Genomic DNA, 16293 nt, shown 5'->3' with positions numbered 1-16293 from the left:
CAACGATTCGTCATTGTGTACATCGACGACATCCTCGGAACCTGGCCGAACACCGCCATCACATGAAGCAGGTCCTCACCAAGCTGAGAGAACACCACCTTTATCTGAATCTAGAGAAATGCGAGTTCCACACCACTTCTGTGCACTTTCTGGGATATGTCATCGACCAACAAGCCATCCAGATGGACCAGAGGAAGGTGGAGACTATTCAGAACTGGTCCCAGCCCAGCAGTGTAAAGAAACTTCAACGTTTCCTGGGACGATTCATCAAATGTGTCAGATAAATGTTTTATTCGATAAGAAAAGATGCGCATAAACTGCGATGGAAACACTTTCAGAATAAATTCCTTGATGCGCATAAAAAAGACATGTGACTTTGCGATGGGACGGCATAACTGGCCCAACCAGAGGACTGATCTCTTTGCACAGTGTAGGATTACAAATTTAAGAATCTGTTTAAGATCTGCTGATCCTACATCCTGACATAACCTCACATGAAATGCTAAGGTGAAGTATATTGTATTTAACATTTTGAGGTAAAGATAGTGAAAATTTATGGAGATCAAGGCAGGCAGCCCAGGTGTCTGTAACATTAACCTTTTGTCTTCATGCACTTTCTGACCATTTGGCAGGACAAGCTCAAGATACAGCGGTGCCTTTGTCTCTATGATAATGTAAAGGTATGGGCGATACTGTCAGACTGAGTGGATTAGCACCTATGCATTTGAATGACACCGTTATGCTGATTAGATCATGGCTGGGAAATGTAGGGAATGGGCTGATTCCTGCACTGCATTTGCATGCTTTGTTTAGATTGTCTCCACCTCTACTCTATGTATCCCTCCCCCTTGAATGTATATGAACTACCAAGTACACTGCCTTAGTTGGACTTGGATGACTACAGCGACGCACAGCGTGTTTCTCAATAAAGAGTAACTTCTGCTTGAAAGATATCCCAACGTCTCCTGGTCTCTGCTTCGACGAGGAAAAAGTTTCCTACAACAGCATCTGAAATGCTGTTTTGGTTATTCTGTAATGCCTGAGCAAAGTCTGTCGTTAAAGTGGTTCGGTATAATTCCCTTCCAGAAGCTTCTCATACGATTGCTTTCACAAACACCAGGCATCTGAATGCAAGATTCAACACTGGATTTGCACAAAAGATTAACATGACGGCACATGCTAGTCATTGACTTGAATCAACTCCAAAGCAACTACATAAATTTATCCACTAACCTTTTTTTGCTCACACCCAAATAGGGTCAAATTTGACAAGCTGTAATAAATGATCTGTGGGGTATTTTGAGCTGAAACTTCACAGACACATTCTGGGGACAACATACACTTATATTACATCTTGTAAAAGGGGCATAATAGGTCCCCTTTAACCCTCAATTAGTCCTTGGGGTATGACATGACCCCGATCGACTTTTCTTGAATAAATAAAAATGGTTCCCTTCATCTCAGTGAAATAAAATTTTGGGACTTTTCCTACTTTATCTCTCTGTACACACAGACAAAAAAACTGGGCTTGATTCGGTTATTCTAAAGGCATGTAAAAAAATTTTTTATTAATGTTGTCTTTGGGGTCAATATGACCCCAATTGAAAATGAATGGGAAATGCAAAAAAATGTGTTTTTTTTTCCATTTGTCAAAAAAAAAAAAAAAAAAAAACAATAAATCCAGAATAAATCTGAAAATTTTCACACCAAATTAAAGGCCTGGTTCTTGAGCACAAATGTAATGCAGAAAAAACATGCTCACACACACACACACACATACACACACACAGGTATGACTGCCACAGAGAGCATTTGTATAGAATTTGGCAAATAAAATCAGCCACAAATGCAGAAAAAAAAGATATAAAGGTGTGAAACCTAATGCACGCGCACACACACGCACACACAAACGCACACACACACACGCACGCACGCACACACACACACCCAGAGACATGCACACATGCACATTCTCTCTCTCTTCTCTCTCTGTCTCTCTCTCACACTCTCTGTCTCTGTCTCTCTCTCTCACACACAGACACGCACACACACCCAGAGAAACACGCACACATGCACATCTCTATCTCTCTCTCTTCTCTCTTCTCTCTCTCTCTCACACACACACAGACACACACGCACACGCGCACGCGCACACACACCCAGAGACACACCCAGAGACACACGCACACATGCACATCTCTATCTCTCTCTTCTCTCTCTCTCTCTCTCTCTCTCTCACACACACAGAGACACACACGCACACACACACACACACACACACACACACACACACAAGTATGACTGCCACAGAGAGCATTTGTATAGAATTTGGCAAATAAAATCAGCTCTAAATGAAGAACAAAAATATAAAGGAGAGGCTGAGACCTAATGCATGCGCACACACGCACGCACACAAACGCACACACGCACGCGCACACACACACGCACACGCACACACACACACACAGAGGGAGAGAGAGAGAGAGAGGGGTATGATTTCCACAGAGAGCATTTTTATCAAATTTGGCAAATGTAATCAGCCATACATGCGGAACATGTGTGTGTGAGACCTAATGCATGCACACACATTCAGAGAGAGCAAGAGAGAGCTCAAACAGAGATGAAAGACAACTGACCTTTTCCACTTTGAGAAAGTTTACGTTGAGATGTAAGAGCTGCACCTGTGTTTTCAAAACAAAGAAACTGTTCCCACGCAAAAGATATAAAAGGGTGTCTTTGTTGTCCTGCCATGGATCATTCTGTGCTGGCAGTATGGCAAAGAGGTACACTCTTCCTGAGACCCTGGACTATGTGCTGGATTCCAGCGAAAATGAAGAAGACCTGGAAGAATCTGAGCCTGAGGACTCTGAGCCAGAGGACTGCAGTCCCCCTGAAGAGGAAGAAGAGGATTACCAGGAATCGGAGGAGGACTGTGAGGAGGCAGATGCAGACCAAACCTTCAGTTCTAAAAATGGGCAAATAACCTGGTCTGCTATTCCACCTCCACAGAGGCCAGGGAGATCACCAGCTGCACGAGTTACAAAGTTGACACCTGGACCAACCAGGTACGCGTGTTCTCGTGTAGAGGACATCAAGTCCACTTTTTTATTATTTTTTCCATCAAGCATCCAAAGTATCTTGGTGGAAATGACCAATGTTGAAGGAAGGCGTGTATATGGTGCTGACTGGAGGGATGTGGACTGGACAGATATGGAAGCGTATATTGGTCTGCTCCTTCTTGCAGGAGTTTATCGCTCCAACAATGAGGCCCTGGCAAGTCTGTGGGAGTCTCAAACTGGGCGTGCAATTTTTTGTGCTGTCATGTCGCTGAAAAGATTCAGAATTTTGTCAAGAGTCATCCGCTTCGATGACAGGGCCACAAGACCTGCCCGACGTGAAAGTGACAAGCTGGCACCAATTCGGGATCTGTGGAATTTATGGGTTGAGCGCCTCCCAATGATGTTCAACCCTGGTCCAGACATAACGGTGGACGAGTGCCTGGTGTCATTCCGAGGTCAATGCTTGTTCAAACAATACATGCCCAATAAGCAAGGAACATGCAAGTGTACACCGGCAAGCCTCGAGAAGGACAGCCAGAGAGAAATCAGGGCATGCGTGTGGTCCTTGATCTGACCACTGGACTTCAAGGACAAACAGTTACGTGTGATAATTTCTTCACTTCTTATGCCCTTGGCCAGGAGCTCTTGAAGAGGAAGTTGACCATGGTTGGCACAGTTCGCAGAAACAAACCTGAACTCCCACCTGCTCTTCTGACAACGAGAGACAGAGCTGTGTCTTCCTCTCTTTTTGCATTCACTGAGACACACAGTCTTGTGTCATATTGCCCCAAAAAGCATAGAAATGTGCTGCTCATGAGCACATGTCACATGGATGCCAAAATCAGTGACAGGGAGGACAGGAAGCCAGAGGTCATCTTGGACTACAATCGCTGCAAAGGTGGAGTTGACAACCTTGATAAGGTATTTACAAATTTTATGATTTGATGCATTATTTTGATAATTTTCAAAGTTGGTGATAAAGTGAGTGGTATTTCTTTTGCCAGCAGATATACTAATTTGTGTGTGTGTGTGTGTGTGTGTGTGTGTTTGAAATATTGCAGATGGTTGCAATCTACAGCTGCAAGCGCAAGACAAATCGTTGGCCAATGGTTGTCTTCTCTACAATCCTTGATGTTTCAGCCATAAATGCCTTTGTGGTGTGGAGAGAAGTCAATCCATCCTGGGAAAGAGGGAAGTGTACGAAAAGGAGGCTCTTTCTAGAGCATCTGGGGAAAGCTCTGGTTTCCCCTCTCATGGAGCGACGGCAACACCTGCCTCGTGCACCAGCATCTGCATCAATCCTGAAGAGACAACAGGATTTCTCCGACGCTCCAGGGCCCTCCATTGAACCTCCATCATCAAAGCGAGCAAGGTGTCAGGTTTGTCCACGGGCCAAAGATTTGAAAACTGACAAGCAGTGTGCAAACTGCAAAAGAGCCATTTGTGCTGCTCACACACTGTTCTTGTGCCAGATGTGCGTGGAGTAATTATTTTACCATGTGTTCGTTTTACTCCATGTATTTTACAAATTATTGGTAGTTTGTTACTGCTTTTATCTTCAGTGTTCAGAATATGATTGTAAAAAATTGTATTATTATTATTATTTGTTGTCCACTTTTACTCCTGTTCATTTCTGGAAATTGCTGTTGGTTTTATTACACATTGTTTATTTTATTTTGTCTACATTCTGAAGTTAAATTTTTTTTTTTTTTTTTTACACTTAGTTCATTAAAATCAATTATATACAACTACAATCTGACTCTGAGTCTTGTCCTTTAGGTGTGAATTATGTGGCATTTACGAGCAGTTGGCCACATCCAGTAAAATGAATGGCTTTCAATGGCCCCCTGCTGGTCAGAACAATTTCTTTCTTAAACTGTAATCCCCTTAGGTTTATCTCTAACCAGCAAAAGGTGGAATTCTACACCTAACACCTAGATCAATATCCAGAAACAATTTAAATTAAATTTAGATCATAATTTAAGGGATTTTTATATAAAAAATTTATATTTCACATGCAAGCTAACGGCGTAGTTGCGGATTTTTGTGGTAAATAGGTACAAAAGTACTCCAAATCTCCCAAAACACAGCATTAATGTATAGATGAGAAGTAAACAAAAAAAATGATATATTATTTGTATTATTGAAAATGTATATTTTTTTCACAATTACGTTTTCAATTTTGGGGTCATATTGACCCCAAAGACGACAAGTGTAAACAGGAAACGAGGTCTACTTGTTGCAGAATGTAAGTCTATTACCTGTACAACATTCCAATGAAAGGGAAAACCACACTCTTGGGAGCAAAACGCAGGATCATGCTGTGGAAGGCCTCCAGCAGAGATGTCTGGTAATGGTGACTGAGCTTTTCCACATCCTTCAGGACTCGCTTATTGTTCATGACCTTTTCCACTTTGTAGAGAGCCTCTGACCCATGAATGACAAAAAGTGACAGTATTGTAAAATTCTAAATCACTTATATTAAGCTTTTTTTGTACTTTGACACATTATAAAACACAATCTGTTAGACATTTTCTATGCATACCCGGGTTGGAACCATTTTTGGGGATCCCTAGACACTCTTTCTGGATGCTCACACTTTGGGAAGGCAGAGTTCTCATGGATGTGTCTATTTTGGATGTGCTTGAGCAGTGAAATCCACTTGGCCACCTTCTTGGGACCAGATGTAGAGAACGTAGCACTGTAGTATATGTGCTTCTTAATGCTGCACCACTTCAGCAGTAATATTAAAGTTTTAGATAATAGCGTTACATAATAATGTGAGTTAGACGGTTAGCCAAGCACCTACACAATATAAAGCACAAAACTTTGTATTTTGAATACCTGGTAGAAAATATATCTAAGCCACCTAAACAGTCCGCCTCTACAAATTCTAAATTAAAGATATTTATGGATAAATTTGATATTATTGACATTTGAAGGGAGAAATTTCCAAAAATTAAATCCTATACTTGGTGTAACAAAATATACTCTGTGGTAAAATGCAGGATAATTTGTCAAATGCTGAGTTAGTAGAACTTAATGATCTGCAAACTCAGACTCAATGTATAAGGCAGAGGGCTCTTTTATTCACTCTTGAAGAAGATGGCTAGAGCAAGGAGAGCAAAGTACAGCATATTTCTTCAGAATGGAAAAGAATAATTCTAGAAGCTTGACTCTTAATTCTTTAAATATCAACGGTACTGTTATTTCTGATCCTAAGGAAATTGGCACATTTTGTGCAAACTTCTATTCTAAGTCTAAATATTGCAAGGACTCAGCTTTCTCATTTTTCCAGTCTTTGAAGGATGTTAGGACATTATCTAATGAAGATAAGATCGCCTGCAATAAAGATATATCCATTGATTAAATAATTGATTCTATTGAAGCTCTTAAGAACAATGAGTCTCCGGGCACAAATGAGCTGACAGCCGAACTTTACAAAAAAAGGTATTAGCACCTTTCTTGCTTAAGGTGTATTTGGAGAGTATTGCTTCTGAAACACTTCCACCTACCTTATCACAGGGATTACTTACTTTAATACCTAAACCTAAGGAAGACATTCTTTTAATTGATAACTGATAATCTGTTTGTTAAACTGTTAAAAAGTCTTTATTATCATTTTAGTAATACATACAAAAAAATCCCCTTTTCACTGCATGATAAAACATTAAAAAAGAAAAAAAAAAAAAAAAAGTAACGTAGCTATTTTTTTGAAAGAAATTTTGTTTATTTGTACGTGCTTCTTTTTTTAAAAAAAATTTCTTTGGTGTTTAAGGATGTCTTATTTGGATTATATAACTCCGATAAAAATCTGAAAGGCAAGTATTTTCTTATAAATCTATTATTTATTTTTCTAGCAAAGTTTTTTTTTTATACATAAGTGCAAATTTATGTCTGTTAAACCTTTTTTTTATTATTTTTTTGTCAAGACTAGCTCTTCTTCCAGCAATGTCAAAGCTTTAAAGTCCTTTACGTTGTGCACAAAGTATAATATTTATGCCTTTTTCATGATGTACAAAAAAAAGACTTTGTTTCTCTCTCTCTTTATAACTTTAAGTTATATGTTAGCCCTGGCTGATTGTTTTTTTTTTCTTCTTTTTTTCTTTTACTGGCTTTTTGTCTACTGTTCATAATTCTATTATTGTTGTTAAATTCCTTTTGAGTTGTAACATTTGCCTTTATATATGTTAAAAAAAATGGGGTAAATGTTCCCAAATATGACTGTTTTGTGTCTTACACAGAATCTCACATATAAGATGTGCTACTTAAACTCTTTCAGTGCATCATAGGCAACATTTATTTAAATATGCATTTCTCCAAGGCTTCAAATACGAATACCTTATTTATTTTTACTAATATGTGTGTGTTTTTGCATGTAAATTTCTGTGCACTTTGTGATTTTGGACAGCAGCTTGTGAATGGGACTTTTATTTTGGTCTGAAGATAGGACATCATAAGTATGCACCGCGACCCCACGTCTGTTGTGAATGATTCGGCTGAAGAAAGGTTTGTGTTTTTAAACATTTAACGTGTTTGAATCGATAAAAATCGTTCAGTTGTTTTTATAATTATCAGAGGCGATCTAAAATGAATTAAATGTACAATTGTATTGTTTTATCTAACATCTATAAACGTTATTTCTGTGAGTAAAGCCAATTCACAGGAGTAACAAAATGTTGCGTCTCATTTCACGTCGTATATCGTGAATCAGTTTATCGTAAACACGAATTCGGTCACTGGATAAAGTTATGATGGGACGAACGGAGCTTTTTGATACTCCGAGTCAAATATAAATCAAAATGATTCAGTGATTCGAAGAGCTCGATTCACCACACGCTGACGAGACATGCTGCTAAGGAGAACACAAACACACTTTTTAATTCATTAAAACTTTTAGAAACCAACTGCAAACGTTTTCTTGAAAATGGATTATATTGAATATAATGTACAAATCATTAAATACCAACTTTAAAGTTGTAAAGTATGAAGAGCATATAATTTGTGTTCTTTTATTAATTTGTATTACTGAGGGTGGTAATCACTCTGATTAAGACGCACCCAGAGATTTAGTTTGGATTTTTTTTTTTTTTCCATTAACATTTTCTTAATCATGACAGTGTCCAAACACCCAGAAAAACTCCTGGTGAAGGAAATGAGATCCACGTGACACGCTATTATAAAGATGGCGTTTATTAAAGAAGAGAATGAAGACATTACGATTGAAGAAACATTCTGTGTGAAACAAGAAGATACTGAGGAACAAACAGGTTGGTTTCATTATCAAAGCTGAACTCATTTGATCCTTATTAAAATGTACAGCTCTACAGAAGTGAATGATATATTTGAAGACTATGTCCTAATTTGAAGTGGTTTTATATTTTAGTTCGCTTCATGTGGACAGACATGTTGAGATCACATGACCAGACAAATACTAACGCTGCCTTCAACCTGAGAAGATCCTACTTCCACTTTGGGCATTCGTTATTATGACAAGCAACACATTAATTTGGGGGAGATGTTGTATCCTAAACATCTCATCCATTTAGGATATGTGGTATGGTGTTCCATTTAAACCTGTTGCACGGGTTCCACCAATGTAGTGTTCACTTGCACAATATAAGTAATGACGCACACCCAAGTTTATTTTAGTCTGTAATAATGAGCTGATGATCAAAATCAGGAGTGTTTGATTATGGAGACATACAAAATGGGTTGGGAGTTTGGGAACCATTGATCTAAATGGTCGTAACACAACTTTAGCAGGTATCTAGACTTGGTTATTTGGTGGAAAGTCGTGCAACAATGTATTTTCACATAGATCAGTGATTCTCAACTTTTTTTCTTTGTTTTTTGGGACGTGTCCTATAGAAAGCGTTAACAATGAGAAAAGCTTCAGGGATTACAGGAAAGATCTCTTCCAGCAGCTTAGTGGGTGTAGGATCTAGCATACAGTCATGTGAAAAGAAAGTAATTCTGTGTTTTTACATATCAAGACATCAAAATCATCTGGTCTTCATCAGGTCTAAATACAACCTCAGATGAACAACAACACATGAATATGACATACTACATTGTCATTATTTATTTAACAAAAATAAAGCAAAAATGGAGAAGACATGGGTGACAAACTAAGTACACTGTATGACTTTATCAGTCTCTCACATTGTTGTGAAGGAATTCTTCTTTTTTAAGTTTCCTCAGTTCATTGAGGTTTGTGGGCATTTGTTTATGCACAGATCTCTTAAGGTCCAACCACACCATTCAATCAGGTTGAGCTCTGGACTTTGACTGGGACACCTTAAATTCTTTTCTTTTTCAGTCATTCTGTTGTAGATTTGCTGGGGATCATTGTCCAGTTGCATGACCCAATTTTAGACAAGCTTTAGCTGTAGGACAAATGGGCCTTATGGGTTCATGGTCGACTCAAAGACTGCAAGGTTCCCAGGTCCTGTGGCTGCAAAACAAGCCCAAATCATCACCCCTCCACCTCCAAGCTTGACAGTTGGAATGAGGTGTTTGTGCTGATCTCCTAAGTTTGTTTTTCACCTAACTTGGCACTGTGCATTATGGCCAAACATCTCTACTTTGGCCTCAGCTGTCCAAAGGCAATCCTAAGCCGTGCTGCCATGTTCTTTTTAATGAAAAGACAGCTTCTCTTGGCAACCCTTCCAAAGCCATACTTGTTAAGTCTTTTTCTAAGTGTACTGTCATGAACGTTAACATTTAACATAACTGAGGCCTGAAGAGTCTGAGGTGTAGCTCTTGGGTTTTTTGCAATTTCTCTGAGCATTGCATGGTCTGACCTTGGGGTGATTTTGCTTGGGACAGCCACTAATTTTCTGCACGTGCTCCTCCTGAACTTTGTGAATAAATCATCATTATGTGAGACCCTATTTGTCTATTTTCTTTGTAAATACTTTTAAATGGTTCTACAATTTAAAAAAGGCACAATTTAAGGCAACATTCACACTGCAGCTGAATATAGTCAAAATGTGTTCTTGTGTCAAATATAACTTCTTTTTGTTTTTGTTGGTGAGACTGTGCAGTTCACATAACCTTTTAAATGTGACCCATATCAGAGACCCTCTAAATAGGTGACGTGCTTACAACCTGTGCTTTGTGTTGTCTTTGCATCTTTTGCTGCTTCTTTTTTCAATATTTTATTTATATTATATTGTGATTTACATATGAATACCTGCCCATTTCCTTAGCTATAGTTTCAAATATTGAGCTGTTGCGGTAGATATCCTCTAATTTTGATTGTATGAAGGCATATTTGATTTAGTTTAATTCTTCTGAATCAAAATATAGATAAACTCTGTCTAACAGTAAAAAGCCACATTTAGGCTATGTTCAGAGTCAGACTGATTTATATTTTACAGACAGATTTTAACCAGATGGGTTTTTGAAACTCTGGACAGCAAAAAACGCATGAAATCTGTGTTTTTGGAGGTGGTTTGGAATGCGATTCCAATCAGATTTTTACAGATGTCGGACGTTCTGGCTGCTCAAATCTGATTTAAAATTTTCAGATTTCAGACTAAATTTTGCTGTTTGGTGATCATACAACATCAAACCACATTTACAGTATCAAACTGATGTGTTAGAGGTGAATTTTTAAGACTTTAAGCATTTTAGGTTTTTTTCCCACATTATTCTTGTCTTGGACTGGTTGTATGACGCAAACAACAAAAAGTATACGAAACAATTTTTTTTTTTTTTTTTTAAATCGACAAGGAGAGTAATGTAAACACAACCACATAAACGCTGACAATACCGGACACAGAACTAAGGAAACAGAGGGCTTAAATACATGGAGAGGGTAATCAACTGAAACAGGTTTGGGGGACTAATTAGCCCACGTGACACAACAGAGTGGAGTTGAAGAAGAAGATATCAAGGGGCTGAAGGGAATCAGCAGAGGTGGGGCTGAAGGACTTGCTCTGGAGACACAAAGAGACATTGGCCCTGTCCTAAATGGCACACTTCATGTGCACTTTCGGTCTTGTGGACTTACAATGGCCGCTGCTTGCACGTGTCCGTTAAGTCCACAAGACCGTAGCATGTCCCATTTGTCATTTAAGCTTAAAGAAGAGTGCTCGTGAGCGCCCCCTTTGCGGCTGCTATGCGCCCTCGATGCACACTTCTGCTGAGCCCGCAAGACTGAGAGCTATGCAGAGAACTTTACCTGGCAGTCAAAGCGGCATTACGTCATGAAAGTGCAGACTCAGAGGAAGGCCGTGAGGGTTTAGGGTGCCATTTGGAACAGGGCATTTGAGCTGGGCAGAACCACTGGGGGCACTGGTGACTTTGAGCTGGGTGGAACCAGCAGGGATGGGAGAATCAGGGAAATATCCTCTTCCAAATCTTCATAAATATTTGTAGAGGCCAGTTGCAGCTCACTCTCAGTGATTGGAGTGTGGGCGGGAATTTTCTCCATGCCCTTGTACCAGGGGTAGCACCAGCCCTCAATGAAATATGGTTGGCCACCCCAGGTGCCCCCCTACCAGGCGATTGGCTTATTTTTATGCTAGTCAGTTTCTAACCGTTTCTGCTGAAATTCTCGATTCAAAGAATTGGTTCTTAACCTTTTATTGGGATGTGTCCTAAAGAAAGTGAAGAGTTAACAATATTGATATATATATAGTATCTCACAGAAGTGAGTACACCCCTCACATTTTTGTAAATATTTTATTATATCTTTTCATGTGACAACACTGAAGAAATGACACTTTGCTACAATGTAAAGTAGTGAGTGTACAGCTTGTATAACAGTGTAAATTTGCTGTCCCCTCAAAATAACTCAACACACAGCCATTAATGTCTAAACCGCTGGCCACATAAGTGAGTACACCCCTAAGTAAAAATGTCCAGAATGGACATTTAGCCCAATTAGCCATTTTCTCTCCCTGGTGTCATGTGAGTCATTAGTGTTACAAGGTCTCAGGTGTGATTGGGGAGCAGGTGTGTTAAATTTAGTGTTATCACTCTCACTGGTCACTGGAAGTTCAACATGGCACCTCATGGCAAAGAACTCTCTGAGGATCTGAAAAAAAGAATTGTTGCTCTACATAAAGATGGCATAGGCTATAAGAAGATTGTCAAGACCCTGAAACTGAGCTGCAGCAAGGTGGGCAAGACCATACAGCGGTTTAACAGGACAGGTTCCCCTCAGAACAGGCCTCGTCATGGTCAACCAAAGAAGTTGAGTGCACATGCTCAGCGTCATATCCAGAGGTTGTGTTTGGGAAATAGACGTATGAGTGCTGCCAGCATTGCTGCAGAGGTTGAAGGGGTAGGGGTCAGCCTTTCAGTGCTCAGACCATACGCCGCACACTGCATCAAATTGGTCCGCATGGCTGTCGTCCCAGAAGGAAGCCTCTTCTAAAGATGATGCACAAGAAAGCCCGCAAACAGTTTGCTGAAGACAAGCAGACTAAGGACATGGATTACTGGAACCATGTCCTGTGGTCTGATGAGACCAAGATAAACTTATTTGGTTCAGATGGTGTCAAGCGTGTGTGGCGGCAACCAGGTGAGGAGTACAAAGACAGATGTGTCTTGCCTACAGTCAAGCATGGTGGTGGGAGTGTCATGGTCTGGGGCTGCATGAGTGCTGCCGGCACTGGGGAGCTACAGTTCATTGAGTACTGTACTGTGACATACTGAAGCAGAGCATGATCCCCTCCTTTCAGAGACTGGGCCGCAGGGCAGTATTCCAACATGATAACGACCCCAAACACACCTCCAAGACGACCACTGCCTTGCTAAAGAAGCTGAGGGTACCTAAACCCTATTGAGCATCTGTGGGGCATCCTCAAATGGAAGGTGGAGGAGCGCAAGGTCTCTAACATCCACCAGCTCCGTGATGATGTCATGGAGGAGTGGAAGAGGACTCCAGTGGCAACCTGTGAAGCTCTGGTGAACTCCATGCCCAAGAGGGTTAAGGCAGTGCTGGAAAATAATGGTGGCCACACAAAATATTGAAATATTGGCCCAATTTGGACATTTTCACTTAGGACTGTACTTACTTTTGTGGCCAGCGGTTTAGACATTAATGGCTGTGTGTTGAGTTATTTTGAGGGGACAGCAAATTTACACTGTTATACAAGCTGTACACTCACTACTTCACATTGTAGTAAAGTGTCATTTCTTCAGTGTTGTCACATGAAAAGATATAATAAAATATTTACAAAAATATGAGGGGTGTACTCACTTCTGTGAGATACTGTGTGTGTGTATGTATGTATGTGTGTATATATATATATATATATATATATATATATATATGGTATAGGACCTAGCATATATGTTGTTGCTTTAAATGTCTAAATGTTTTGATGTTGCTTTGTGCCATTAAACTGGGGTTAACTTGTATGTGTATCTGTTCACTTTAGATCTGATAATGCTGAAAGAGGAGAGTCAAGAACTGAATGATGTAAAGGAAGAGAAACATCATGGTTTCATAACTGGAGAAAAATCTTTTAGTTGTTCACAGACTGAAAAAACTTCCACACCAAAAAGAGCTCGAAAGACGGCAACTCGCTCAAAAGAAGACTGTTTATGTCATCATTGTGGAATGAGTTTTCCAGACATAAAGGACCTTAAAAGGCATGTAATAATTCATTCTGGAGAGAAACCTTTCAAATGCAAGCAGTGTGAAAAGAGTTTCCGATTCAGTAAATACCTTAAGACTCACATGAAAATTCACACTGGTGACAAGCCTTTTACGTGCCATCACTGTGGAAAGAGTTTCTGTCATAAAGTAAGTCTCAAGAATCACATGAGAATTCACACTGGAGAGAAGCCATTCACCTGCAAACTGTGTGGGAAGAGCTTCTCGCAACAAGAACATCTTAAATGTCACATGAGAATTCACACTGGTGACAAGCCTTTCACATGCTCTGAATGTGGAAAGAGTTTCTGTCATAAAGTAAGTCTCAAGACTCACATGAGAACTCACACTGGGGAGAAGCCTTTCACATGCCCTCAGTGTGGAATGAATTTTACATATAAGGAATCTCTTGAAATCCACATGAGAACTCACACTGGAGTGAAGCTGTTCACCTGCAAACTGTGTGGGAAGAGCTTCTCACGAAAAAGAAATCTTATGACTCATGTGAAACTTCACACTGGAGAGAAGCCATTTGCCTGCTTTTACTGTGGAAAGAGTTTCAAACTTAAAGGAAACCTTGAGATTCACATGAGGCTTCACACTGGAGAGAAGCCTTATAAGTGTCCTCAGTGTGAAGAGAGTTTCACATATCATAGAGACCTGAAACATCACTTGCAAACTCATTCTGGAAAGACATTACAGTGTTCCTCAGTGTAACGAGATTTAATAAAATTAGCAATTTCAAAAATCACTTGAACATTTACCCTGAATGAAGGCAATGTAATTGTGATCAGTGTAATTAAAAAAAATTACATCACATTTACAGATATATCTGAAAAGTGCTTACGTGAAACCTTATTTGTTTTTTGGTAAATACATTTAAAATGGTTCTGCAATTTAAAACAGCACCAGAAAATATCTCTCTCTGTAAAATTAAGGCTACGCACCACAGCAGAATTTTAGTCCATCTAAATTCTTCCATTATTTTTAGTCCATCTCCTACCCTGAAGTCCGTTTTGCAGAGATGGACTAAAAATGAACTACCAAAACTTACTGCCAGATTCTGGAAGATAAATTCTTCAAACAGTGGTACAAGAGGATGTGGTGCTGGTCCTTCAAGAGTCACTCTCAATCTGTCTGTCTATAAAGCTTATAAAAAAACAGTCTTCATATATTTCACGACACTTCAGCTTGTGATTCTTAAGTGTGGGGGTCATTTTTTTGGATTCTTTACCTAACCTAAGTCTCTGAGATCCTGACACCTTGCACTTCTGGAGACTCCAGGTAGGTTGCAGTTCTGGAACATGGTGGCACTGGAGACTAAAGAGTTCCTGATAGTTTCACACTTAATTCTTTACCTTAATTCTTTTGCCGTTAACATGCCTTTTCTTTCCCACAAGTTTTTGTCTGACCCTGCTGACCCAATGAGCATTTCACTGTCCAATGGTCTTGCCTTAACTGCAGTTTCTAATATTGCATTTAAATCTTTTTTTTTTTTTTTTGGCTCATTTTATCTGTAAAAGAAAACCTACCTAATAATTATGCACACCTGAATATAAGGCGTTTTTCATTTCCAGTCTTCATGAACAATTATTTCACTTATAAATGATTAAATTTAGTTATTAAAGGGATAGTTCACCCAAAAATGAAAATTTGATGTTTATCTGCTTACCCCCAGCTCATCCAAGATGTAGGTGACTTCATTGTTTCTTCAGTAGAACACAAATGATGATTTTTAACTCCAACCGTTGTGGTCTGTCAGCCTTATAATGCGTGTCAATGGGAACTTCGTCTATAAGAGTAAATAAAACTTGCTTAGACAAATCCAAATCAAACCCTGCGGCTCATGACGAAACATTGATGTCCTAAGACACGAAACGATCGGTTTGTGCGAGAAACCGAACGGTATTTATATCCTTTTTTACCTCTAAAACACCACTATGTCCAACTGCGTTCAGCATTCGGTTAGTGAGGTCTGATCGTGCTCTGATAATGGAAGTGATGTCTTGCGCTTATACTTCAATGAGTGCTAGACATCAAGTTATCAAAGTTATCTTTCACACAAGTTATCTTTGCACTAGTGCTATCAAATACACACAAGGTTAACATAAACACAGTTGGTTATGTCTAAAATGAAATTAAACAGTTGAGAGCCATTTTTTTTCCCTACAATAGAAGTCAATGTGGACCAGCAACTGTTTTAGTTACCCACATTCTTCAAAATAACTTATGTTCAACTGAAGAAATAACTTCATTCAGGTTTAAAACAACTTGAGCGTGAGTAAATGATGACAGAATTTTCATTTTTGGGTGAACTATCCTTTAATATTAATAAAACAAAAGACAAAGAGAAAATTACTCACTGCTCTTGACTGAAAAACTTTAATACAGCAGCTTTAATAAGAATCAATGTATAATTTATACAATGAAGTCTATGTAGTGTTTTATTTATACATTTTTTAACTCAATATCATACTTGAATGCTACTGTACAGCTGTGAGCTGCCAGTGTTAATATATATATATATATATATATATATATTATCCAATACAAAAAAGGTGTACAAGTGTTTTTTTCCTTTTAAGTAAAAAGAAAGAGTAATGCAAAAAAAGTATT

General features: G+C 39.1%; 1 protein-coding gene across 11 annotated transcripts in view; it reads left to right on the top strand.

Moving 5' to 3' along the window:
• LOC127510665 (gastrula zinc finger protein XlCGF8.2DB-like) overlaps window positions 1–16293 on the top strand; it is a 242149-nt gene that overhangs the window by 109275 nt on the left and 116581 nt on the right. For 4 of the 11 annotated variants that reach the window (XM_051890548.1, XM_051890547.1, XM_051890549.1 and 1 more), the window contains exon 3: window positions 13460–14516. The exons of 3 other annotated variants lie outside the window; for them this stretch is intronic. In XM_051890548.1, coding sequence (XP_051746508.1) covers window positions 13460–14394 — 935 coding nt within the window. In that variant the 3' untranslated portion in view covers window positions 14395–14516. Of the gene's footprint in view, window positions 1–7509; window positions 7569–8179; window positions 8330–8445; window positions 9949–13459; window positions 14517–16293 lie in introns of those variants that run through there. 4 more of the 11 variants (XM_051890561.1, XR_007929692.1, XM_051890546.1 and 1 more) reach the window with 4 other exon arrangements.

Source organism: Ctenopharyngodon idella, chromosome 4 (assembly GCF_019924925.1).
Source record: "Ctenopharyngodon idella isolate HZGC_01 chromosome 4, HZGC01, whole genome shotgun sequence".
NCBI classification, from domain to species: domain Eukaryota; kingdom Metazoa; phylum Chordata; class Actinopteri; order Cypriniformes; family Xenocyprididae; genus Ctenopharyngodon; species Ctenopharyngodon idella.
The sequence above is the reverse complement of the archived record's forward strand: the minus strand, read 5'-3'. Positions and strand labels throughout refer to the sequence as shown.